The 27,345-nt window shown below is 37.8% G+C and overlaps 3 protein-coding genes across 14 annotated transcripts; 1 reads left to right on the forward strand and 2 right to left on the reverse strand.

Moving 5' to 3' along the window:
* Positions 1 to 317: 317 nt before the first annotated feature.
* Positions 318 to 3,473, forward strand: LOC112200735. The gene is made up of 4 exons (XM_024341739.2): positions 318 to 948; positions 1,510 to 1,941; positions 2,087 to 2,396; positions 2,960 to 3,473. The coding sequence occupies exons 1-4, from the start codon at positions 484 to 486 to the stop codon at positions 3,100 to 3,102; spliced, it is 1,350 nt and encodes a 449-aa protein (XP_024197507.1). The 5' UTR covers positions 318 to 483; the 3' UTR covers positions 3,103 to 3,473.
* A 9,578-nt stretch (positions 3,474 to 13,051) lies between these two features.
* LOC112196732 (cyclin-dependent kinase G-2) lies at positions 13,052 to 20,482 on the reverse strand. 12 transcript variants are annotated; one of them, XR_005809193.1, is made up of 10 exons: positions 18,344 to 20,482; positions 17,672 to 17,807; positions 17,497 to 17,585; positions 17,200 to 17,311; positions 17,010 to 17,116; positions 16,622 to 16,916; positions 16,317 to 16,467; positions 15,213 to 15,297; positions 15,014 to 15,098; positions 13,052 to 13,275 (listed from the first exon to the last, which is right to left on the reverse strand). XR_005809193.1 is itself a non-coding variant. In XM_024337138.2 (6 exons), the coding sequence occupies exons 1-6, from the start codon at positions 20,068 to 20,070 to the stop codon at positions 16,820 to 16,822; spliced, it is 2,268 nt and encodes a 755-aa protein (XP_024192906.1). In that variant the 5' UTR covers positions 20,071 to 20,482; the 3' UTR covers positions 16,415 to 16,819. The 12 variants fall into 12 exon arrangements, 1 of the variants encoding a protein (XP_024192906.1); XR_005809191.1 differs by having other exon boundaries at positions 13,052 to 13,295; XR_005809188.1 differs by having other exon boundaries at positions 13,076 to 13,275; positions 15,014 to 15,101.
* Positions 20,483 to 21,863: 1,381 nt separating this feature from the next.
* Positions 21,864 to 24,885, reverse strand: LOC112196626. The gene is made up of 3 exons (XM_024337027.2): positions 23,120 to 24,885; positions 22,886 to 22,967; positions 21,864 to 22,226 (listed from the first exon to the last, which is right to left on the reverse strand). The coding sequence occupies exons 1-3, from the start codon at positions 23,974 to 23,976 to the stop codon at positions 22,017 to 22,019; spliced, it is 1,149 nt and encodes a 382-aa protein (XP_024192795.1). The 5' UTR covers positions 23,977 to 24,885; the 3' UTR covers positions 21,864 to 22,016.
* Between the last annotated feature and the right edge of the window lie 2,460 nt (positions 24,886 to 27,345).

Here is a 27,345-nt window from a genome sequence, read left to right on the forward strand (position 1 = left end):
ATAGCTAATTGTCCAAGTAAAGCATAATGATTACTTTACAAAGCCCCACTCCCAATAATCCTACGGTGGGTGATCAACTCTTTGTCTATTACCACACTAATCAAACGGCTGAAACTCCTCATCAGATGAAATTAATACTAGTGCCATGGTCATGCTGGCATCCTCATCAGATGAAATTAATACTAGTGCCATGGTCATGGTGGCACACACCTTGCAGTTTGCTTGTATATTAAAATAATATTATTCGGCAATGTGATTTGGGAATTGCTTGCTGGAAAAACAGGGACTTGAAATTTTACTTTTTTGGCAAGGTAGGAACTTGAAATTCAAGCCTGGATTTTTTTTGACGAGATTCTTAAACCTCACCCCAATCATTCAGCCTTTTCCTACTTAAACCCCCCAAATCTCAACTGGGTTGACACCATTGTTGCACCAAACCCATCAAAATCACATCTTTACTAAGCTTTAAAAAAACCCATATTCATGGCTGACCCTCACATTAGAACAGAGGAACGCCCACCTCTCCCACCACTTCCCACCACCCCTCTTCTCGATTCCAGCCAAACCCACCACCCAGAAGATCAAGAGCTCGAAATCAAAGATACCCAGTTGGATCTAACCCTTCAAAGCGTAGAAGCCTTTCTCACTCTGCTGGGTTTCAGCCAATCTTCTCTATTCAGCTTTGTTCTATCTTGGTTTGGTTTTGTAGTCATCGGAGTCTTGCTTCCGGTGCTTGTTCTTGTGATTTTCAACTGTTCTGATTGCGATAAGTACCAGATTGAGGGGTTTGAGCTTGTTATTGTAGGCTCTCAGGCGTGTTTGGCTGCTGTGTCTTTGCTTTGCTTATCTCACAATCTTCGCAAGTATGGCATTCGGAGATTCTTGTTTGTTGATCGATATACCGGCCATATGGTTCGGTTTCGAAACGATTACATCAAGCAGATTAAGGTAAAGCATTGAATTGTTTGATGTATTGGTTTTTGCTGCTTATTTGAATTGGTCAACTACAATCTACTGGTGATTGTGTTATGAAAAAATGTGTGTGCTTTGGATCCCATATCGTAGATTTTGAAGATTATATCTTTAATTATGTATATCAACTCCATATGTGAAATGCGGTATATGGCAGTACCATGGTCTGGAATGTGAGCCTAAATTTTCGTCTTTTGGTCTATTTCCAGTTCCATATGTGTAATAACGTGCTTACCAAAATGCAGCATATTTCCTCTTTTACTTCAGAACCAGCTGTGGGCCTAATCCGAATAAATCTTCAAGTTTTCTGATTCTGGATTTTGCATGTGATTATTAATGCTCATAAGTCGTAAGCATAGCACATTCATTTTTCTGCTAGCCTTTCTAAAAGTAACTTCCTTACTAGGTGGAGCCTGCAAATATCGAGAAGGCTTATTTAGTCAATATCATTGTCAGTTAACTGAATCATCTGTTTATTTTGACTTGTATAGATTTTAGTGCTGTGCTAATTTTTTCACTTGGATCTTATCGTCACAGGGTTCTTTTCGGTTGCTAATTTGGTGGTCGCTGCCATGTTTGCTGTTGAAGACTGTACGTGAAGTCGTCCGCATGCTCTATGTCCATCATGATTCATGGTGGCTGTCATTTTTAATTTTATTAGCTTTTGTTCTATCATGGACATATGCGAGTACAATCACCCTCACAGCCAGCATTTTGTTTCATTTGGTCTGCAATTTGCAAGTAATCCACTTCGAGGATTATGGGAGGCTCTTGGAAAGGGAATCTGATGTTTTGGTATTTATGGAGGAGCACATTCGGCTACGGTATCATCTCTCTAAAATAAGCCACAGGTTCCGGATCTTCCTACTTCTGCAGTTCTTGGTTGTCACAGCAAGCCAGTTTGTGACTCTATTTGAGGTCACTGGATACAGTGGAAAGATCACGGTCATTAATGGTGGCGATTTTGCGGTAAGTTCAGATATTCTGTTTGCAGTAGATTCAAAACCACTATGGCTTCCAGACACCAGACTCTAATAACTCTCCAATTATCATTGCTCATTTGTTAAAATTTTAGGCATTAATTTCCTTGCTTTTGTTTTCCCCAAATTTCCAGGTCTCCACAATTGTTCAGGTAGTTGGGATTATTATTTCCTTGCATGCAGCGACCAGAATTTCTCATAGAGCCCAGGCCTTAGCATCACTTGCCAGTAGATGGCATGCATTAGTAACATGTAGTTCTAATGATTCATCTCAGCAAAGAAATTCAAACGGTATGGGGAACTCTGAGGCTGCAAACTCAATTAACTCACTGCATCTCTCTTACTCTGAGAGTGATTTGGAGTCATGTGATTATCATGTTTCAATGCCTACAAATACACAGCTGGCTTCATATATGTCCTCATATCACAGGAGACAAGCTTTTGGTATGTTTATCTTACGTTGCTTCTGAATTGCATCTGATTTCCTTTCTCCATTAACATTGTTTAGGTCATATATTAGTCATGGTGTTCATTTTGAAAAAATAGAGTTCTGTTTTTCTTTGATGCCATGATCTACATGATACAATCTTATGATGAGAGATAATTCAACTAATAAATGCAATATGAACACTAACCATTTTCAAAATAAAACTTGGTAGGTTGTTGCTTAAGCATTACACACTATGATAGATTCAGAGATTGATAGCTTGATGACTTTCTGTTCGAATCTTCTGATGAGACATAATATATTACTATATTGACTGTCCTGTCTGAAAACAATATGGAAAAATCTTTGACAAGCGTCATAATTCTTTTTAGGCTTTGTAGCCTAATCCATGCATACTTGTTATCTGGCTTCATTAAAATGAGGCACCTGAGTTGTCTTGTATATATTTTTGTTGCATACCTTTTATGGTTTTGTCCATACTCCTGTGCTCACGTTAATGAATTTTGCTTCATTCCTGTTGGTTGTCGTTTGTCTAATGCTGTGTTTCTTGAAATTCCAGTAATGTATTTGCAAACTAATGCTGGAGGGATCACAATATTTGGATGGACAGTTGATAGAGCCCTTCTCAACACAATCTTCTTCATCGAACTATCTTTGATTACCTTTGTGCTTGGCAAAACAATAGTTTTCTCATCGACTTGACAGGTGCCCACTCTTACCCAACCACGTTAAAGTTGGGTAATCGGCCGAACCAGCAAGAAATTATGGATTTACAGGCCACAAGAAATTAAGGTTTGCCTTTTCATCTCTTTGATCGATTGTCTCGCCATGACATCTATACGAAGCTCTTTGCATTACGATTTGGTTCTCAGATGCTTCCATCTTCTTGTTTGATATACAATCCAAAGGCCACAGAGAAATAGGAAGAGACTCGTTTGTTGTAAAGTTTAAAATGAGATACCCAGAGTCGGGCTTCTTTTGTTTATATCAGTCGCTGTAGCCATTACATGTGCACCTATGTATGATGAGAAAGAAGTTGAATCAATTTTACAACCATGTTTGTATCTGGTAAATTAGTTGCGATTGCACCAGAAATTCAGCATTTTTAAAGGCTTTATACTAGAACTTAAAGATTGACCGAGAAAAATAAATATGAACTTAAAATTGACTGAGAAAAATAAATTTGAAAAGAGACTCTCTCTATGACAGCCCCGTTCATCTGGTCAGCTACTGATCAAGGATTATTTCCTTAATCCGGCAGCAGGCTGCTGTTTCTCAGCTGTTCTGTTTACTATGATTATTCATTCTGAAAATACTGTCCATCTATATTAGCATCCATATATCATCCTCAACCAGTCAACCGTAGACTAATTGATACTCATCCTAACCCTCAAAACACATGGTCGCTTACTGAATCTACAATTGAACAATTATCGCTTAAATTTTTCGAAATCAAATCTTTATAGGTGTCTTTAACACGACACCAGTTTCTAACCCCATGGCTACACCTTTCACAGTGTTGATGAAGTCTTTTGGGACACAGAAGAATGACTTCAATACTGGGTTGTACGTGTATTTACTCTAGGTTGATAACGACTTGATGCATGTTGAGTAAAAATTGTACAGAGTGAACGAAAATATCACCAAACATAATTTTACTCGTATTCATTAAAAGAATAGAGTTTTAATTAGTTCGGGTTCGACCCATTCAAGACAGAATGTGTCTCCTTGTTACAGGGAAACACCGTTTGATTTCATTTATGAATAAACCAATTGATGGGTGTGTGTGTTTGTTTGTTTTTGCGGCTACATTTGGAGAGGGAGCAAGCCACTCGTAGTGCAAGAATTTCAATGGGTGTACGACTCATTGGAGGGTATTGCTTTTTGGAATGAGAGTAGTGTTTGAACGAATTTGGTGTGAGTGAACCAGGGATTCGATTTACTTTGGATTTGTGTCTGAAGTCATTTTAAGAATGATTTGACTTTTCTGGTGTTTAGATGAATTTGACTGGTGAGGTCAGGGATTCGAATTGGATGAATATGACTGGTGGAGTTAGGAATTCGGATTAGATGAATTTGACTGGTGGAGTCAGGAATTCGGATTGGACTTGCGGTTGCATATAGTGGGTCCTAGATTACCTACATACCCTGGAGGCCTGGAGGAGGGATCAAACTATTGTAGTTCACAGGAATCGGTATTTCTCAGTTTCATACCAAATTTTGTGTTTGACGGATGTGTGTGTGTGATCCATTGAATGTATTTCTTTTATAGAGACCCAATTTAGTCTTGTCTGCTGATTCATCTAAGACCTGATGTACCAAGTTTTGCAGTGGCCTGAAATTTGGAATAAGCTTTGCACTTACTTTCCCTTGTCGTCGGACAATACAACAGACCATAATTGAAGTAATATAATTCAAGTGGGCCATTTCTTTGGACACCCGACTTGGGCTTTGAATCAGCCCAACTAAATTTCCTCCGTATGTACCGATCCAGCCTTATCTGGTGAACGACATCTCCACTCTGAATAGATGGGGTACATACTCCCTTGATTCTTCAACTCTCCTTCTTTTTTAGCATCTTTGATTCAGAGATCGAGTTTTCTAGTCTTGCATGTACTTGTCAGTGCTCTCTATCGAAAACCACATACTCATTGATCCTTTGGCTTGAAGAGACTAGTGAGAACCCCCTTTCATTTTGGAGTTCTCTTCCGCCAATTAAATCGGCCTCTATTTTGTCTTCTCCCATTATTAAGCCACCGCCTCAAGAAACAAAGCAAAAGTTTAATTATAAAGACTTGCAAGCATCTGGACATTGTCTTTGCTAATTAACTTGAATCCATACAATTTTTTTACAATTGCTTTTATATTGATTTCAAAGCATTTGTCTTTTGTATGTGGGCTTTTTAAGTCGGTACCACTTGCCACCAAGAATTAGACAGCTTTGAATTTTGTTTCCCTGTAGGAGGTGTGATGGCTCTGTTCAATGCTTGTAGGAGAAATTTGAACCAATGTCAAGTACACCGTCTCTTTTACTTTGAAGAGAGAAAAGACTCAAATAGTGCTATTTTCTCTCATTCAAAAATGAAGAGTTGCAAGATCCTCCATTTTTCTGCTTGTTTCATTCTCCTAAAATTTTGGTAGGAGGACCACGGCAGTGTCACTTTAGGAGGACCTTTTGGCATTAGAATGTGGTTGTTCATGAACAGCCAATTCTATGCATTGAATCTCGCAGGAGCGCGCAACAGTACCATTTTAGAGGAGTTTTGAGCACGAAACTTGGCTGTTCATGAACAACCATTCTTGTTTCAATGCTTGAGCATTTGAGGCAGCAACAACGTCATTTTGACAGGTATGGGAAGACTATAATAGTTGTGGTCATTCATGAACGGCCTACTAGAGTCTTGAAGGGCCATAAGACATATGAGGATTAATTAATTGGAGAGGCATGTATCACAGGGAATGCCTACAACTTTTCTCTTTCTTTCTCTGGTGGCTTTTTCACTCGTGCGTCTCCTCTTCTCTGTATTTCTTTTGTTCTGCTGTATAGCGTTTTCTCCTTCTCTGCTGCATATTTATCTTATGCTTTCCCTATTTCTTTTTATAGAGAAGTAATGTATGAGGTAGAGTCAAGGATGACTCCAATTTGAATTTGAAATCATATCAATCGGTTTGATCAAGTTTGTAGGCTTTTGGTGCATTCCCATGCAACAGACTGAGATTTAAATTGAATTGGTCATAGCTAGCTTGGCTTTGATCTTATCATAATTGAAAATATCCACCTAACCACCTTGGACATGATCTGCACGCATATCTTTTTTTTCAATTAATCATCCACTTGTTTGCTGAAGTTTGATGAACGTGAATTAGAATTGGAATGCAAATATCCAAATAGCTGTCTTCACTTGAATTTGGACGACAAGGTTGTGCACATGCTTCTCATGAGGAAACTAAGTAGTCATGATTTGAACTAGCTCTCTGTATCTTTATCTCCATTACTTCGTTTGAACAAACATGTAAATTTTTTATGGGGTGTGGCTATTGCCACCTTACCATTTTCTTTATTCACCCTACTTGCTCATTACACCCTAAATTTTAATTTTAATTATTAAATTTACTTATTTAACCCATTTCTCTTTCCAAGAATATCCTTATATGACATATCTAATTAAAAAATAAATTTTTTTAATGAAAATCTCTCATTTAATTTATACTCATTAAAAAATTAAAATTTATTAAAGTTTCCTAATAAAATCATAATCTGATTTACTCCCATTTTTTAAATTTTTTTCTTTCAATTTCAATGTTCTCTATTTCAATCTATGTAAAAAGATTAGTAAATTTACAACTATGATCAATGAAGAAGAGATTGATTTTTTTTTCTTTGTGTTTTAAATTTGTACTTTTGGTGTTCATAAAGAATATTGCAAAGATTTTGATGAAGTTAAAGGTAATTATTTTGTGAATTGAATAACGAATTAACGATGAGGATGCAACAAAAAGACAAAAAAATAGTAATAAATTCAAATTTGGGTGGAGAAGACAAAGATTAATGTTATCCAATGAGAAATTACGTAGTCTTTGTATTTAATTAATTACATATTTGGATTTTAGAAAATTAGTGTACTTATTAGTCACTTTGCACTTGGGTAATATAGTCTTTCAATAAATTCAAATTTGGGTGGAGAAGACAAAGATTAATGTTATCCAATGAGAAATTACGTAGTCTTTGTATTTAATTAATTACATATTTGGATTTTAGAAAATTAGTGTACTTATTAGTCACTTTGCACTTGGGTAATATAGTCTTTCAATAATTCAAATGTTTGTAAGGTGAACTAATAAAATGGTAGGGTGGCAATAGCCGCACCCTTTTTTATATTATATTCATGCAACAAGCAACGCCATATATTGTCTATATAGCCCTTGTTGAATTGGATTTGTGATTTTTTTTTCATTTCAACAATGTATATCTTCATCCAGACCAAAAACATTAGTGATAAGTTTCTTAGAAATGTAAAATGTCAATGAATAAAATAATAATATGAAACTTACTTTACATTTTTGACACAGAAACACAAATTCTCTAGTGTTACCGCAAATTCAAACCTTTTTTAATATCCATTTCCATACTACATTTACTAGCAAAAAGAATTTTGGAAAGGAATCTCGCGAGGCTGCATGAGAAGCTGAACAGCGAACGCTACATTGACTGCAATCCATTTAAGGGAAAATATTTTCAGAGATGAGCACTTTTAGGGACATTAATCTCATGGCAGAAGAAGCCCAAAGGCGCGTAGAGATTGCAAGCTAGGTTAGTCTTTACAAGATGCTTGAGCATCGTGGTGTCCCATATACTATTTTTGTGGTAAAATTTTTCTTTTTCCTCATTCTTTAGTTTTACAGTTTTGTTTACCCTGTAGTATAACGTTGTGCAGGTTGAGGGAGCTTCACACTCTCAAAGGCAAGATCGAATCATTTGCAAAGTTGAAGGGTTTAGATATTAACTAGTAAACGAACCCGCAATGGTGCGGGATAAAAAAGAAATTAACATGGAAGATATGCAAAATAAAGTTGATCGAAATTGTTTATAAGTTCGTTTATATTGTATCAACGCGTACAAACTATTATCTCATCGAAAAATACGCACAAACTATTATTGCATCAAAAAATAGTTGATGTGATTGCTTTGTGTAAGAACAAAAAAGGTTTCCATGGCTTCATAGGTCTTCTATATACATTGTTCAAAAGTATATACAAATCATTGTTTCATAAAAAAATGATTTGTATGGTTTCAGCACATGGCAATTTCTTGTAGGAAGCTAAATAATATCTTTATGGTCTGCTTGGCCTTCTATTAATGACTTGCATAAAGTTATTGCTTAATTTAAAACTATATCAATGTAGTAAGAATAAGTAAGGATCGTTCTCAATCAGGATTAGGGCCTTATTAATTTTTCAAAAATAAAACGTTAGACAAAGAAAACTATATATTATACAATATTTACGAAATACATCCTTCTTTCACAGAAAAGAGTCAAACAGGAAGATTCGAAACAGAGTGAAGGGGCTCATAGATGGGCAGGGTGAATGGCAAACTGGGACCTGTGAGATTGCAAATATGTTTATTGGATATTATGAAACCATCTTCAAGTCGGAGCATGCTGATTTGAATGCCATGAGAACAGTTTTGGCCATCGTTCAACCCTGTGTTTATTCTTCAATGAATGCAACTCTTCTCGTTGCTTTTAGTGATGATGAGATTAAAGTGGCCCTATTCCAAATGCATCCATCTAAGTCACCTGGACCGGATGGTATGTCCCCATTCTTTTTTCAAAAGTATTGGCATATCCTTCATCATGATGTTTGTTTTGCTGTCAGGAACTTTCTCACTACGGGGTGCTGTACCAAGAGTGTAATTATACTCACCTTCTCTTATACCAAAGGTAAAGGATCCGAAATTGGCTTCTAACTTTAGACCAATTGCTTTGTGCAATGTGGTTTCAAAATTGCTTCTAAAGTCTTAGCAAATAGATTGAAGCGCATTTTGCCAAAAATTATATCACCTCTCCAAAGTGCTTTTGTCCCAGGTCGGTTAATTGCAGATAATAATCTGGTGGTTACGGAAGTCACTCATTTTATGAAGCGACTTAGAAGTCAAGCAAATGGTTTTTTATTTTTGAAATTGGATATTAGCAAAGCCTATGATAGGCTGGAATGGAGCTTTTTAGAGGAAATAATGGTAAAAATGGGTTTTGCTAGAGCATGGATTGATATTGTGCTATGTTCTATCAAATCTGTGAGTTACTCAATTCTTGTCAATGGGGATCCGACAGGTTACATTGTTCCAACTCGAGGTATTAGGTAGGGCGTCCTCTCTCTCCTGACCTATTTATCATTCCTAGCAGGTGTTTCCAACATCAGCACCACCAATATTACAGCAAGAAATTGATTGTTTAAGAGTCTTTTTAGAGGAGGAGGATAGTAGTAAAACCACAGCATGTTCTAGTTTGACTGGTGAAGGATATAGCTGCTGGGAATTACCAACATTACCAGCTACAGGGAATGAACTTGATTGGTGGAGAACCTTATATGATGAGGAAATTGGTATTAAAACTAGTCGGAGTCTTGGGTTAGAGCAAGGCTCTTTTACGTACAAAACGTTTAGGTAGCATGTATATGCCAGTTTTTATGAAGAAGGTCGAGTGAGTAGTCGCAGTAACTTCTCTTCGATGGCTGGATCTTTAGCTATTATTTACTTTCGAAATTAGGTCTCCATAGTCATATTCAATATTTAGTCTTCATAACAGTCAAAGTACTCGATATAATCATTCATAGTTGAATAAGGAAGAACTCGCTCGGTTATTGTTTGCTATCTGGTGGGGATAACTCTCTTTGAACTTATGAAGTGAAGTAGGTGAATATTTAAGATGTATAGCAGATTCCTTATAGCAATTATGTCAATGTCACTATCATGCAGTGATACAGTAATTCCATTAAAAAAAAAAAGTTTTTTTTTTTTTTGGTTCAAATAGTTCATTCATTAATAGAAACAAACAGTACTACAAATATAGATTTGCATAAGAAAGCAAAAGTCCTAGGCCCAAAAGTTCAATAGACAAAAGCTTAATTAACCTACATCTAACACAAATAAAAAACCTAGGCCCAAAAGCCCAACAACAACCAAAACAAACCCTAGATCTAGAACCATGTAGAACTGCAGAGAGAGGAGCCGCCATGGCTACTGAGCGCCAAACTGCAGAGAGGATAACGTCGACCAAGGCTTCACTTCCTGATGCCAGAGGTTTATCCACCATCATTCTCCATACCCGAATAGCCTACACAAGAAGGAAAAACGTACCAAAGGACATAAAAACAGCAGTCGTGGTGGTGGAGACCACCGAGCAACACAACGCCACTGGTCCGACGACGTTCACAATCATCGATAGAGTGCCGGTTTGGCAGCTATTCTTGAGTGGAGAGTAAGGTGTGTAGACCCAGATCGAGAACCGCTGTGATGGTAGGATTGTGAAAGAAGAAAACAATGGGATAGAAGATGAAAAACAAAGTTGTAAGAGGATGGGAGAAAGGATAGTAATCTAGGCGTTTGGATAGGAATTGGAATGGAAGAAACAAAACAATAAAGAAACTGAGGCATGAAGCCTTAGATCTGAGACAAGCTCAAGGAAAACACACCACAGAGGGTGGAGGAGACGTTGTCGACTCTCAAAACTGCAAATGCTGTCGACTTCGAGAGTCCATAAAAAACTTGTTATGCAATAAAAATTCATTTACACACACACACATATATATTTATATATTTTTTTTCTTCCTTTTCTTTTGCTTTTTCTTTTTTCTTTTTTCTTTTGGAAGATTAGTCAGTTCATTGATAATTCAGCAAGATTACACATAACGACCTATCTCAGTGAGATTGTCGGAAACAGTCATTACCTAAGTAAACCCACATTTGCCAGCCATTAAACCAAACTAGAAAAGCTCTCACAACTCCCATGAAAACTGCAAATAGACATGAGAGATGAGTGCAAATCTGCAACGCCACCCTCAAAAAAAGAAAGGGGTCGTGACCACTTACTCAATTTCAGCTTAAAAATTGTCCACTTACTCCACTAAGAGTTTTTTAACCCCATTTACCTAATCTAACATTTATTAACAGTTTTTCCCCTATTAATTAAATTGAAACTCATCAATCTCTCTCCTCTCAGACACTCTCTCTCTCAAATCTGTCTCCTCACCCAAACCATCGTCGTCGATCTGGCAAAAGCTTCCTTAGCGGTTTCTCAGTCATCACCGCCGGCTACTCCATCTTAGGAGACGACGACTTGCTCAGATTCAAGTTCTCCCTCAAACCCTCTCACTTCAGACACCTCTCAATCAAATCGACTCTCATCGTCGTTGGCGAAGACAACAATACCAAACCCGTCGACGTCATTGGTCACAGCCGTGCAGTTCCGTCATCTTCACCGCCACCTAGTTCAAGTAGTTCATCGCCGGAGGTCCTCCCGGGTTGCCTCACCTATCCGACATCGTGAAACAAACTGATTTTGATTACAAAGTTTCGACTTCAATAAGGCGGTGAGGGAAAACGACGTCGTAGTGGGTGTGGAGGAGGAGACGAGTTGTTTGTGTGAGGGGGAGGAGGAGAGTGGCAGTGGGGGAGGAGCAGTTCGTTAATACCACCGATCCGGCTTCAAAACCCAAAGTAACAGGTTACTAACTTGTGGGTGCCCAGAGCCGGTCTCACACTCCAGTGGGTACCCAGACCATTTTCTGGGTGGCCCAATTATTATTTTTCTTGGGAACTGTGAGCTTCAAGAATGGGGAAGGAAACAAAAAGTGAACATGTAGAATTGAACATATAAATAATAAATTGATCAATTGTGCATGTAGTGTATTCATTTTGGTTTTGAGAGTTTATGCAATTCAATGGAGGGCAATAATATGATTATTGGAGGGTAATAATATGATTATTGGGGGCAATAATATAAGTATTGGGGGGCAATAATATGATTATTGGGTATTATTAGGGGGCAATAAAATCAGACGCCGGAATCCCGTCACCAATCCGGTAGCCGGATTCGAGATTCCGGTGACCGGTCGCAGGAGTTCGGCAAGGTCTCCGATGACTTCTCTCTCTAAGTGATAAAGAAGGAGAGGGCAAAATTGTCCCAAAAATAAATAAAAAGGAATAAAAAATACTTAATTGGGTATTAGGAAAAAATATATATTAAATATTGGGTAAGTGGGCAATCTCTTAGAGTGTTTGGATAAGTGGGGTTAATTAATCTCAAAATTTAGTAAATGATCATTTTCCCAAAAAGAAAATGTTAGCAAATTTCTCATCCATTTTGACCAAATGAAAATGAAAATAAATAATTTTAGGCCTAGCCCAAATATAACGTAAGACTAAATCCAAAAGTAGTGATCCCAAGCGCAACCAACATATGGAAACCTTGTTAGCCTCTACCATAACCATGGCGAACCATCCACAGCTTCAAAACCACTCCGCAAGTCATGAACAACCAATAAGTCGCTACCAGCACCCACTGCCGGAACTTCATAGGGGCCGGAGGTGGCCCTGGTCTGGTCCCGGCACCAACCCCCCCCCCCCCCCCCCCCCCCCCCACCAAAAAAAAGCTTCTGAAATGCTAACGTGTGCACTTATAAATAATAATAATAATAATAATAATAATAATTTTCAAAAAAAAAATTAAATAATTATAATTTTCATTTTTGTATTAGTTGTATGGTATAATATTAACCAATTAATAAATGCTTTTGTAAAAAAAAAATTAATAAATGTTTTTCAAAAAAACAAAAAGAATATATTACAACCATTAAATATATCTTACGTTAAATTAACTTTATAGGAAATGGTATTTGACCACTTAAGAGTTTAAGGTTTTGCTTTGTTAATTTTGGCTTCTTCTTTTCTTTTCTTTTTTCCGAGCTTGCACAAAGCACACAAATTTTCTTGTTGACCGTGTTTACATTTACATTTATTGAAGAATCGAAAAGGGATGAGTCGAGAGGTATGGAAATTGGGTCACTAATCCAGTAATCCCTACAAATTGAGTTTGCAGAGACGATTCTTGCTGCAATCACACAACCAAATTCGATTTTAGCTATTGGCGAGTAAAACGAATCAGGATCTATTCAATTTGAGAATATTCCCTTTTAGCTAAGTAAAGGAATTGGCAATGCAATTGCACCCACCAAAGTTTTTGCATAAATTTACATTCACCAAGAGTTGGATGAAAAGGCTCAGAATTCTAATTAACACCAAGATTTGTGTACCGCAATGCACTTGAAGGCTCATAGGCATCAGAACTTGCACAATTGAGCGTTTTCCACCAATGTCTGGATGAACATTTTTTAACCTGATCAGTTCCAATATCAGGTACAGTTTCACAAATAAGACATGCTAACAAGAAGCTTGCATCGTAGGACTGCAAAGAATAGCACTAAAAACCGACCACCAAAATGGAATGGGCCAATAACAACTTACAATACAAGCACGAGCGTTTCGTATATCTCTCTTGACCTAGACTTACGAGGTAGTGACTGGGTTGCAAAAACTTCAAATTGTTCCATTATGCGTAAGTGCGTAATAATAACCAGATACCAAAATGGAAGAATGCCGCACATGCATTCAACAAAAGAAACTATAATTCTAAGTTAATACAAACATGACAGAGCACATCAGTAATTGCATTGAATATCCATGGGATCTTAACATTTTATATTCACTTTCGAACATCCATGGGATCCAACATTTTATGTTCACTTTCTGACAGCAAAACGAGTGACACTGCTTTTGGAAGTTGCATGAAAAAAAATAATAGAACATGTACAAATAAAAGACACGAGCAGGACCAAGACAGGGTGAAATTGGAAGCAAGATTATAAGAAAAATGAAATGAAATTATTATTTTTTAAATGCCTTGAGAGTATTGAATGAGAAACATATATTCCAGGATTTATGAGCTACAACGTCACAAATTACTTGAACCAAAACAGTAGTAATAAGGTAAACATAAGTTGTAGCTTTGAAAAATAGACAATCAAAAGAACCAAACAGGGGGAGGGAACAAAGTCCATTGTGTCGGGCTGTCAGCTGCCTCCACCATTATTTCGACTCAATTGACTAAAACTGGCAGCAAGGACTGAACAGCTTAAACACTTCTGTTCTTCCTATCTTAAAACAATAAAACATACAGACAAATGCCAACGGACAAGTTAAGCCAAACAAGACCACACTAGTGTAACATCAATTATCATGAAAAAACAAAAAACAAAAAAAGGCTCAGAAATGTTGAAATAAAAGAAACCACACTATTATACCCTACAATTATCTTTCCCGTCTCTATAACTTCCTAATAAGGTTCGTACAATAGTTCTAAAAGTGTCATTAAAATTGCCACCATATCGTAACATCAAATAGACACAACTCAAAAAACCATAGTATATATGTTATAAACCACAATGAACCGTCATCTCTATACTTGACCACATTAACAATCAAAATCCCAACTTTTCCACTGATCAGTTTTCAATTAACATAAATCCTTATTGGTAAAACTGCACACTGTCAAAAAACGAAGTTTAAGTTCCAACTGAACAAAGTTCAGAAACACACACTATGGAGTCATTCAAAATACCCTTCCCCTCCATGCCTCAAGAGGAGTTTGCTAGTTCAATATCAAAGGGCACTGAAGTTGACAGAAATGCCCCTTTAGACAATTCCATATATTTGACAGCTGTAATATAAGGATTACTCTATGTGGTTTTAATTATGCGATGAAAGTGGAACTAATCAACCCAATTCTAACAATTTTCAAGGCAAATTCTTAACTCTCCTAATTACCTATCCCCAAGTGACATAGAGGCAATACTCAATGTAGAAGTAGCGTCCAGCCCTCCAGATCCTCAGTTATGAGTGAATGGCAGAAGACGAATATACGGAAGTTACCACTATGTGCATCACTAGTATCACTTTGCATTCAAACACCTAGGCCTTCAGTTTTAACTAGAATAAATTTCATTCCATTTATACAAACAAAATAGTAGCGCAATAAAAAAGGCCACAATTTTGCACCTGACATTTTGTCAATGTTAAGAATGCGAAGTGTCCAGGAACAGAGACCGGAATCTTTTTGCCTTTTAGCGTATTTCTTAAAATTCTTCTGGAAAAAATAACAAAAACCAAATACACTCAGGAATCATTCACTTCAAAAAACCAAAAGACCCCGAGAAGATAAGACCAAAATCTAAACAAACCAAGATTTGCATAGTACCTCTAGTGAGCCTGTGGAACAACTAATTGAAGTTCTATAAGTTCCTGCAAGTGCAGGAAACCTCCTCAACCTGCTTGCTTTGATACTGCAGTGACATACGGTAGATACATGTCATACAAAAAAAATCAAAAGACAACAAAAACATGGATTCTTCAAACAGCACAAAATGGGAGGTCAATCATCTAATTTCGTCAGTATAAAAAGTGTAAACACAAATAATCCCTTAATAAAGCTGACATGGCCACTGAAGTAATGAAGATTAGATTGCCATAGGTACAGAAGTAACCAAAAATAGAGAAAATTTTGGTTTCCTTTAGTTAATAAGACAATTCACTATTCAAAGTTTGCAAAAAGATGAATTACCCCCTCTTTAAGTAATCAAAGAACATCAAATCTGAAAAACTTGATGGCTAACACCCCAGATGATAGAGAATGGCAAAGGTTACAGCTCTCTATGTTTATCAAAAAGCTATGATATTATCAAGAATACAGTCATGTGCATCAACATTCCCGCCAGTTCTCTACTATTTATTCCTCAAAGAAAGTTCCAATCCAAACCTTTCTCAAAAAAAAAAATTAATCAGACCTAATTAAATACTGAATAATGTAGTAATAAGATTGAACATTAAAGCAGCAGGGTATATCTGATAACTTTATATGTGCTCTTTGAACCACTATAAGCACATTCACATTCACATAAACTGAAATTAAATTGATCCTTAGCAGCAAGCAGCAGGATGGCTTACTTCAAAGTAATTTTTAACAACATAAACCAATATAGGCTAGCGACTCGAAGAAAATTAAAATACATCAAGCAAACCACATCCGATTATTGGTTTCTTTTCTATCTTCCCCTTTTGCTATTGAGTGGAAATTTGACATCCAAGTACTGCTACTGAGCAGATAAAAATTTGCACTATACTGTACTAAATCTTTTAAACATATGAATGAACTATTTCATGTGCAAGGTGCGATATAGGTATAATTAAGCTTACAACACATTCTATCAGTGTAACTACACAATGTAAGAATAAAAATATGCCATCACGCATTAAACTATCTCCATCCCCCAAACATTCCACAGATATCAAATCAACACATTACCTTCAAAATAACATGCTTAACTGTCAATATTCTTCGTCAAGGAAAAGCAAAGCACTCCCTTCCACTTCACACCAACCGTCTCTTGCAAACACAATGTGAACATTAAATAGGTCTAGTATAACAGATAGTGCTATTCGAAACCAATAGAGAACTGTTTACAATGTACCAATGAAAGTATGTTACATACACAAGTTTTGAAACTGATTCTCTTAAAAGACAACACAATCATGCCACAACTAGGAAAGAAAGCAGTGTCATATATGCATTTCTAAAAGATGATCAAAGATGAAGAACAAATTATTAACCTGCAACAAATCTGGTTGACAGGAGGCAAAAAAAAAAATACACATCTCCCAGCCAAATCATGAGTAACTGCCTGCTAAAAAAGAGCAGAAATGACCGTCCTGACATAGAATGTTGCAACTTCCGTTCAATGCATGTCTCTCACCTCAGCCATGCCCATTAAATCCATTAATGTATCAAGGCCACTGATCTGATTTATCCTAGCCAAACACACCCCCAGTTCCTATACCCCCTTGCAACTCCTTTCTCCGTTGCTCTTCCAAGGGATCTGGACTCTTCAACATTCTCCGTGAGCGCCTATTAAAAGAGAAATAAGTTGATAGTAGGAAAATGGAATCATAAGCTATACAACTGGTGGATCTACTTTAAGCACTGTAGGTATTGAGATACCTGTCTTGAGCATGTTGGGCAGGAAATGTGGGCATGAAATCTTTTGTCTTGGGAAGAGGGACTTCGCGAAACCACTCATGATTCAGAGCAGCATCAACAGAAATTCTCTGAATAAAATATTGTGGACCATAGTAAGTAACTACACCAACAATTCCAGCATTCCAATAGACAAGACTAAATATAAACTTACCTTCTCAGGGTCATAAGTTAGAAGCTTATTCAACAAATCAAATCCAGCTTCAGTAAGAACTGGAGATCCAGTAAACGAAGTAGCTGGGAACTTCTTGCGCAAAAGGTTATACCTGAAACAAACAGGTCAGTAGTTAACATAAGTCAAAACCTTGATAACTGAAAGCATCACCAATGGAGGCCAGATAGCCAGGTCAGAATCACCCAAAGCTGGAAGCCTGGGAAAACAGCGGCAAGAATAAGAACAACATGTTATCGAAACAAAGATTGAATTAGTTTGCAAAAATTTGGTACTTACTGATGCTTAACAAAGTTGACCTTTACTCCAGGAAGCTTGGAAAACCCAGGCCAAATAGTCTCATTTGGTGTGCCAAGTATCTTAAAAATCTGTAGTTATCATTAACAAAATTAAATAACTTCACAAGTAAGTGAAAGAGTATAACCAACATTGAGCAGATCAAGTGATAACTCACTTTGTCAAGTTGTTCAAATTCCGTTTTCCCGTTAAAAAGCGGCTCCTTTGATAACAGCTCAGCCATGATACAACCTAGTGACCACATATCGATTGCCGTTGAATATTCTCTTGCTCCCAACAGAAGTTCCGGCGCCCTGCATTGAGAAAATATTAATGAACCAATCTTTTGCCAAAATATATACGTTCTTTCATATATCTATAACAGACACATGAAAGTGCAGATGGCAAAGCTTATTTATCGAATGAAACATAGATTACAAAGGTGAAAGACAGATGAACAATTAGAGTTTGACTAGTCTATATCAAATTAAAGACGGCATGATCAGCATGATCAGCATACATTGAGATGGAAACACAGATAACAACCTTCAAATTTCAGATGAGACTACCATAACTAACAAACTATTCCTTAGATGCTTGCTAAATGCTTACATTCCATTATGCATCATTCACAGACAACAAGTTGCAGATGAGCATATAAAGATCCAAAAATTCCTTTTCTAGCCCAAAAACAAAAATTCTAACTTAATGGAAATTCAAGTAACTTGATAAGAAAAAAGGAATCAACTAATAGCAAAAGGAAATCCACTTAACTACAGGTGAAACTGAAAAATCAATTTTGAAACTAATAACTCGTTTAAAGCAGACCAGAAGGGCAATTGCGGCTTACCTGTACCAAAGAGTAACCACCAAATGAGTATACGGTTTCAAAGGACTTCCATATTGACGAGCCAACCCAAAGTCACAGATCTTCAACTCACCCCGATTATTCAAAAGCAGGTTAGATGTCTTCAAATCCCGATGAAGCACCCAATTATCATGAAGATATTTGACACCTTCCAACAGCTGGAGCATAAGGCATTTGACTTCACTCGGACTAAATGGCTGCTTCATTGTCTCCATGAGTGCCTTAAGATCATGCTCCATGTATTCCATCACCATAAAAATGCTATCAAGGTTACTGCCCACCACTACTTCCTTAACATCGACAATTGATGGATGATGAAAAGAAAGGAGAATGTTTATTTCCCTCAGAGAAGTTAATGGAAAACCTTCTCTTTCCTTCTCCATCTTTACCTTCTTCAATGCCACAATTTCACCAGTTTTCTTATCTTGGGCCCGATATACAACACCATAAGTGCCCTCATCTATCTTGTTTAGTCTCTCGAACTCATCAACACTTCTACAACCCTGAAGCATGTTTACACTTCTTTGTGGAGGAGCTGCAGGCTCTGGTGTCTCAGGAGAATCATGCTCATCCTCTGAACTAGTATCATAACGACTAACACTAGCATTATTACCATTATCCTTGTCAACATCCATGTAGTCATCCCTCTCTGAGTCATTATCAGGATAGTCATCCCCACTCGACCTTCCAAGGGCATCTCGTTCATCAGACTCGGATGATCTCGCCCTACCTCGTTCAGACCCATCTTTCTTAAGCTCCCCTAGCTCCGGAGTCAGTGAGCTGTTGCGTACTCTGTTTTCCACTGATCCTAAACCAGGCATTTTCCTCCTCCTTTTAGGAATTTCCTCGTTTTCTGAAATTCCACCTTTATCACCAGGAGAATTATTTCCTGCTGCCCATCTTGAAGAGGATATATTTCGGGTTGGAACATAATCTTCTTCTTCTAGCTGCTCTGCTTCACGAACATTCCCTAAATGCTGATCTGGTGAAGACAACTCTACCGGAGACTCATATACACCATTGCTAACAGTCTCAGGTGCCACAGGAGACTTAACCGGGGAGGAAGGTTGTAAATTGTCAGTTTCATCAATTTTGGCTGAAGATATTTGTAACCTGCTATCTGAAGTAACATTAGGAGACTGACGAGACACCCTAGCCAGTGGGGGTGGAGGAGGAGGAGGAGCTGTTGGCACTGTTGTAATCCTAGTCTTGGATGAATTACTCCCTTCTTTATCATCTCTATCCCACACAATAGGCGAAAACTTCCTTTTCCTCTCCTTCGGAGTCTGACTTCCATTCTCCACTACCTTCATAACCTCTACATCTCTGCCCTGCGACCCGGATTCAATAGCATCATCAGACCCGCTCTCACTTGACAATTCACCAGGTTCCCTATCCAATGCCTTGGCAGAAAACCCACAAGGCTTAGGCCCGCGACCGGCTACTAGCCCACCACCGCCACTGCTGCCGGAATCACTCCTACTCGAAGAGGAACGGTATCCACCATTAGCCACTGCCCTCTCCTTGGACCTAGCCCTGATTCTATCTCTCAAATCCCGAACGCGGCCCTTGTGAACATCACGATTCCCATTCCTCATCCGCTCCAAGTCCTCCTTAGCAGAAGCTAAATCCCTCCGCGGCAATTCGAAACTGGACTCTCGCTCCCTGAACTCGTTTTCGCGATAACCCCCATGTCTTCCAGCCGCCATATATATACCCAAGAGCCAGAAAACCACAGCGGAAGGAATGAATAGGGGAACCCTTTAGCCCAATCCAATTAAAACCGCAAAAAAAACCCTAACCCTAAACCCCCAAAATCAAGTCAGGCTCTCCAATTCCCCCCAATTCAAAAAGTCACCAACTTTGAGGAAATTGAAACGGGGTCAGATCCTAAAAAATCAATACGCGAATAATAATAAAGCAGAGTAAAGACTAACAATTAGTTGTTCGACGAAGCCTCGATCATGTGTGAATCAGAAACCCTAGAAATTGAAGCAGCGAGCGAAAAGAAAAGCTGGAAATTAATCTAGAGTTGAAAGAGATTGATGGGTAGACTGCATAACGGCGAGACAAAGATTGTGCGGCTTTCAGATCAGATTGGGCCTTTTTCGGTTCGACCGAATTTTCCCCTCCCTGTTTTTCCTTTATATATATATCTTTTTTAGAGATTTTTTTTTTTTTTTTTTTTTCCGAGCCAATCTAATGAAAATTTAAAATTGTGATTACGTGAACGTCTAATGTCTAATAATATTTAATTGTGTATATATTATTATCGGAGAATTTCACAAATTGTCACTTAATTATGACTTATTCGACATTTTGGTCACTGAAGTTTCAAATATATCACTTTGGTCACTCAACTATTACACTGTCAATCACTTAAGTCACTTTGTTAATTTTTTTCATAAAAAAATTATAAAAAATACTCTTTGGATGACTTGACTTAAGTGATTGACAGTGTAATAGTTGAGTGACCAAAGTGATATATTTGAAACTTCAGTGACCAAAGTGTCGAACGAGTCATAGTTGAGTAATCATTTGTGAAATTTTCTCTATTATTATAAAGTTATAAATCGATTAGCTCAAGATATTGTCTGGAAGAACAATTCTTAGATTCACCCCTAGGGGTGAATGAGCATATTCACCTCTGTTGTCGATTAACATAGTTTTACTTAATAAATTTATAATCCAACGGTTCATATCTTAAATTATCCTGTAAAGATCATCTCTGTAAAAAATCAATCGAATCGGAAATCGTTTAATTATCTAATTGAATCAAATAAATTGATGGTTCTAACAACACTTACTACTAATATGATGAACCGTCCATGTATTTCATAGAAATGAATAACTAAAAGGTCTTCAATTTGATTGATTTTTTTACAGAGCTAATATTTATATTACGTTATACAACATGAATGGTTGGATTAGAAAATTATAAAGTTATTATGAGTTAATCGCAATAGAGGGTAAATTTACTCATTCACCCTAGGGGTGAATCTAAAAATTGTTTCCGAAAGAATGTGAATAAATTATGAGAGATTTAGTATAATTTTTCTCCTTTGATGGTTTGTAAGGACTTAAATAGTAACACGTGTGAAACATGACTATTGTGTTCACTTTCTAAACATATTTCATGTTTTATACCAAGTACATATACTTTTGCCCTTAACCAACATAAAAAGTTAAAAGTAAGACTAAATTGTGACGTTTTAGCTTTAAACCTCACTCAAATAACAAAATGTCAGAGTTCATATAACAGAATTGAAATATCCTCACAGTTAGAGTTCATCTGTCCATCCAATTCCAATTCCAATTCCACTAACTACACTCATCCATGGAGGTGCGATTGCTCCAAATAACAAAGTCGATACCACAATAATGGTGTTAAGGAGGACTCCTCGTTTCATAGAATAAAGAGTGGCATTGACAAATACAAATTATTTGAAGACTTTGATCCATGGTAAGAAGTGAAGCTCTTTAAGAAACAAACGAAGAGGTATTGGTGAAACAGTTAACAAATATGATAATAAACTCCACAGTGGATACACATATTCACTTGCATATTAATAATTGGCAGGAAAAGAAGGAGAGGGAAAAAAAAAAAAACTAGGAGATGTTACATGTACTACAGAATTACAGATAGCTACCAAGCCTACCAGCAAAGAGAAGGCAACTTGCAAGAGAATGAAGAGGGCAAATGACCAGTCCTCCTTATGTAATCTGCCTTTTCCGACGTCTTCAAAGCTTTTTCATTGAGTTTGGCCTCTGCATTAGCCCTCTTTTCTTCGGCTATTCTTCTCGTTGCAGCAAGTTTATTTGTTAACTTTTCTTGTGCCCGAGATTTCATTCTTTCAGCCTTCACCTAGAAGCATAACAAAAAAAGATCGAGTCAGAAAGCTGCAATGGATTCCACATGTATATTACATATTCATCTCAGAACCAGTAAACCAGACCGGATTGCTTTTTGGTAATTTGGGTAGAGGCCTTAGTTTGCAGTATACAGTTAGCTTTACTGTACCATTCTTATGGACTCCTACTTTCAAGGTAATGAAAAAAAGGGTTCGTTCGAGATCTTTACTTTGATTCCATGAAGTTGTGCATGATGATGCACTCAAAAGAAAAAAAATTCACGAGATACTAGTTCTTTTTTTGTTACACACGATGAAAAACAATTTAAATAGTGCACAAATCTGATTGTGAAATCAAGGACAGACTGACAGTGACTTAGATAGTTAGATCTGTGTTATACTTCTTTCATGAAAAGAAATCTGAGCTTATGCTGCTTTATGCTCTATGAAGAAGCTTTAACTGCTTAATTAGCTGCTGCTACCAGGTACCAACATACATGTGCAGCAAAACAAAGTAACCAAAGAGGTCTCACAATATCAGTCTACGATCCAAGCAAGCAAAGCAGATGGAAATTTTCCGCACAAAAAGAAAAAAGCAAAAGAAAATCTGAAGTGTAGCTTCTATCTTTCATCAATATATAACCAAAGAAAACAGAATCTGAAGAATGAGTACCTCCATTTTTCTCATTTCCATCTCAGCTTTCCTCTTCTCATGGTTTTCCCAGGCTTGTATCTTTACCTCTTCACGCTTGTACCTACATACACAATACAAAGTACTTATTAACTATCCCGCTATTAACTGATCCCTGCCCTCAATTAATCCCAACATTTGAGTAAAAATGACTCCATGAGTACTCCACACATAATTAATTGCAAGCAGAGAGAAATGAGTATATCAGTAACTCACCTTGCCATGTATTTAGCGCGTTCTGCCTCATCCCAAGCCATTGCTCTAGTTTCTAGAGGATTTGGCTTCCTAGCTTGATCTGAACTCTGATTCTCAGGCATACTATTCTTGCACACATTTGATTCCTCCACATACCTTTTATTGCTTCCGCCACTCCCTCTCCCACAAGGAATGCCCTCATGAGTACTTCTACCATTATCACCAGACCCTTGATACCCCTGCTGGCTAGCTTGCATCCCATGCTGACATGCCCTGACCGGAGTCGAGGATCCCGAAGATATCGGGCTCCTTGCAGCCGGAGTTGTGGCCCGGATAGGCGTGCCGGTTCTCGAAGGCTCTTGGCTTGCAATTGGGGTCATCTCAGTTCCCATGTCCCTCAAACATATGGATCTCATGGCAGCAGCTGAAGTTGGGTTCTCCATAGGCTTGTTGCTCCTCCAAACCGAGTCATCACAGTCCACTTTCTTCGTCTCCACATCGTAATGATTTGCCACTGCAGTTCCAGAACACCCATTTGCTTCTTTTCCGTGTCTATCGTCTTCTCCATCCTCGTCTCCGCTCGAGTAGTCCTGCTCCTTCTGCGGCACAGGAGCTATGAGCCTCAAGTCATCTGCATTTGAGTTTCTGGGTTTGGTCTTGGACTGCGTTTTGTCTACTCCTCTTGACAACCCCACTAGCCATTTCTGTGCATCATCCCATTTTGATGGTGTTGGTAACTTTCCCAAAGCTGTTCTATGATGATGGGAAGAAGTAGTGTTGCCACTTGTGCGGTTAGCTCCTCCTCCATTCTGTTTATTGTGAAACTCAAAACTTATAGCATTGCCTCCAGAAATCTCCTTATCCTCTATGGATCTCATAGTTGCTCAAACAAACCTCACACACCCTCCTTAATTTTTTGCTGACCAATATGGTCCAAAATCCTATCTTCAAATCTCTAAGCAGATCTGGGTGACAAAACAAGTCCCATTAATTCCCCAACAAAAAAAAGCTCCTGTATACAATAGCTTGACAACTGCCCATGCTAAAAATAGACAGTTTTCTTCAGCACATGAGACTATGAGAGACACCTAATAATTTTCCCTTACCCACTAAACAGAGACCCCAAAATACATGGACAAAATTGTTACATGTAAAAGAAATTAACTACACCCATCAAATACCAAAGAAGTTATAATATCTGAGGGACCCAGGTGGGGTTTATCCACAATGCTAATTAGTACCCCAAGTCTCCTACTTAACTAATCTCCAAAGCTCAAAGCTCTAATCTTCAAGAAAGTACAAGATTAAACCTTTGAGCACCCAAAATATGAAAGCATCCAAAACCCAAGTCAAAAAAGCTTTTAAATGCAGATGACCCAGCTGGAGTAGAATAGAGAAATGAGACTGATGAAGAGCAGCAGAGAGATGAGTCAAAATGACAGATGGTTTTTGCAGTGGAAACCTTGTTCACAGAGAATAATATACCTCTCTCTCTCTCTCTCTCTCTCTCTCTCACTCACACACAAACACACACACACATGGAATTTAGAGACTTGCAGAACTAGAAAATGAGCTCCAGATCCACTCCAGACCATTATAATACTTGAAAAGCAACATATATGACTGAACCATGAAGCACCAACACATGGCAGTAACAGTGAAAATTTAAAAAAATCCCACTTTTTTAATTGTGCGTTGGAAATTGTGAAGCTTTATTACTGAGCAAATAGCAGTGCCAGAATACCAGGTGAGTTGAGTTCAGCTTCACCGTCACTAGCCACAGAATCTAGGGAAGAGTTTCTTCCCATTGTGCTCACTACTCAATAGGGTTTTGAGCCAACGGTAACTAGGTCATCCGGTGTACTGGGTTTCGACACGTGGACGGCTGTGATGAGGTAGAAGTGTCAGTGTGGTTCAGATGCAGGTGTCGGATTCGATAATGGAGCTGGAGTTAAAATAAGAGATAGATGGGTCTCTGAGGCCATTCACGTGGTGAAGAGGAACAGCTTCTGGTGATTGTATGGACGTCACTGATGGGTTAGATTGGGTCCTGCAGCCACTGAATGCCAGGACACTGACTCAGTGAGTGATAGTAGCTATAGGTCTTCTTCATCCTAGTGAGGATTAGGGGAGGGATCACATGGAGTTGTGCTGAGAATGGATCGGAGTGTAAAGCCATGTTGGGATTATTAAATTTTGGAACCCCACTCGACTATCTTAATCTGGGTCTTGGTTTGGGGCCTAGGTAATTTGGAGGGAGGGGGGCCTGGGGGAACTAGCTAAAGGATCTGGGGTTTGGACAGCAAAAACCAATTAATGGGTGATTTTGAAGGGTGAGGCCTAGCATGTGAGGACAAGGAGGGTTGTTAGCATATCAATGTATAGGGGTGAACCCTGGCATATGAATACAGGGAGCATTTGTGTGAAGCCTAGAGTATAAGTACAAACCTAATTGTGTTTTGATATATGTATGGTCAATATCCCAAGAAAGTGAAGTGCTGTTGTGGGCACTGGTGCATCACATTTGATGAAGTCTAGCAAGCAAATTTGTGAGCGTGTAGGAGGAGTGTGACATTGAAGTGTTAACGAGTTTAAAGAAATAGTATAAGTAATTTTTAATGAATTGTATTATCCATAACCTCTCACTGCATATAACAAATTACGCTCTAATAATGGTGTGATCAAAATTTGACTAGAAAAAGTTGCTTGTTCTAATCCGTCAAACAGTTGAACTCACTATCGACTATACATGTTAAATCTCATCTAACATAGCAACTTTTAAATATTTTGGAAGTTTTTGGTGCTTGATATTTTGAATAATTGCTTTCAATTATGAGGGGGTTGAGTTCTCACCGATGCAATCAATAATGAGCTTTGAATCACAACCTCCCGACTTGAGTTTTTGTAAAACTTTGCTCCAATGTTTTAATGTGAATAAGACAATCTTTGAAATTAGACTTTTAAGCTTGGGAGACGATTGAGTAGCCAAAACATGGGAGACTTGATTGGTTGGAATGCCAAACACATAAAAATTGTGTTACCGTTTCGTGCATACTGCTTGGATTGTGGGAGTTCTAGTTGATTATTGAATAACTGTTTTGTTTACTTCTTAGCTTTAAGAATGATATGTTAGTATAAACATGTTCGGATGTTCCCATCAATCTTAAAATTCAGTACCCAAACTACCCCTTCATGTCACCCGAATTATCCTATCGAGTATGTGTAGATCCAAGGTTTTAAATATCTGCGATATATCCGATATCTCCCCCGATGTCTCCTTTTTTCGACGGACCGATATATTTAGGGGGGTAAATATCTTATCTTTCACCGTTTCTGCGAAATTTCTCCGACATCTTCAAATATCCCCGATATATTAGATATTTACGATATATCCCTGATAAAGTGAAGAAATATCTGTAAAATTTGAGGTAAAAATATGGCTGTTTTTTTTTTTTTTTTTTTTTTTCCCTTTGGGGCTTATAGTCTTTGATTGCTGACTAGTGAGCAGTGACTATTGTTTATTTACACTCATTCGGACAAGAGGGGCAGATAGATGCTTATGTTTGTCTCTTTTTATTGATTTTAAATTATGGTGAAGCCCTAGAAAGCTGGTTCATGCCTAATTGCTTAGACAATCTCTATTGGTGATAATACTGATGATAAAAAAGCTCCAATTATTTAAAAGTAGTAATGGATGGTGACCTAATTCCCCAATCCCTAGTTCCCTACTCTTGTTGTCTGGTCCTAGGCTATGGTGATAATACAGATAGTTCTGATGATGGTGGAGAGGGTGGAAGCGGAACAGGTGGTGGAGGTGAAAGACATGACTATGGAGAATCTTCTGTGGATGGAGGATTCCAATTTACATGTGAAGGTAATTTTGATCATACCACCCAAGATAAAGACCACGGAGTGAGAACAGCTGGCCATGGTGCTCAAGAGAAGACCCGATATGGGAGGAGGACAAGAGGTGCAACTGATAATCAAAGTACCCCATCTGATGTTTCTTCAATTGCCTTAAGTTTTGACTCAATCAGTTTAAGCACAGAGCGCAGTGGGATCTCAAATGAATCTCATGAAGGCAACAATCAATTTGGTTATGATGCTTATGGATATAATCAATATGGAGAAGTATATGATCAGTCATCTAATTGGGTTCATCCTTATTATCCCCTTATAGGAGAAACAGTCGGTAGCTCTAAAGAGATCTATAACTATCATGTTCATCACTACAATTCGCACTATAT

Source organism: Rosa chinensis, chromosome 4 (assembly GCF_002994745.2).
Source record: "Rosa chinensis cultivar Old Blush chromosome 4, RchiOBHm-V2, whole genome shotgun sequence".
In the NCBI taxonomy this organism is placed as follows: domain Eukaryota; kingdom Viridiplantae; phylum Streptophyta; class Magnoliopsida; order Rosales; family Rosaceae; genus Rosa; species Rosa chinensis.

Excerpts from the sequence above, each read along its gene's own strand:
- LOC112200735 (XM_024341739.2), top strand. The coding sequence starts at position 484 with ATGGCTGACCCTCACATTAGAACAGAGGAACGCCCACCTCTCCCACCA. Across the intron at positions 949-1,509 it reads ATTACATCAAGCAGATTAAG|GGTTCTTTTCGGTTGCTAAT; the intron begins GTAAAGCATTGA and ends TTATCGTCACAG. Across the intron at positions 1,942-2,086 it reads TTAATGGTGGCGATTTTGCG|GTCTCCACAATTGTTCAGGT; the intron begins GTAAGTTCAGAT and ends CCAAATTTCCAG.
- LOC112196732 (XM_024337138.2), bottom strand. The coding sequence starts at position 20,070 with ATGGCGGCTGGAAGACATGGGGGTTATCGCGAAAACGAGTTCAGGGAG. Across the intron at positions 17,808-18,343 it reads GTGGTTACTCTTTGGTACAG|GGCGCCGGAACTTCTGTTGG; the intron begins GTAAGCCGCAAT and ends TTCTCAATGCAG. Across the intron at positions 17,312-17,496 it reads GTCAACTTTGTTAAGCATCA|GTATAACCTTTTGCGCAAGA; the intron begins GTAAGTACCAAA and ends TGTTTGTTTCAG.
- LOC112196626 (XM_024337027.2), bottom strand. The coding sequence starts at position 23,976 with ATGAGATCCATAGAGGATAAGGAGATTTCTGGAGGCAATGCTATAAGT. Across the intron at positions 22,968-23,119 it reads CGCGCTAAATACATGGCAAG|GTACAAGCGTGAAGAGGTAA; the intron begins GTGAGTTACTGA and ends TTGTGTATGTAG. Across the intron at positions 22,227-22,885 it reads TGGAAATGAGAAAAATGGAG|GTGAAGGCTGAAAGAATGAA; the intron begins GTACTCATTCTT and ends TTATGCTTCTAG.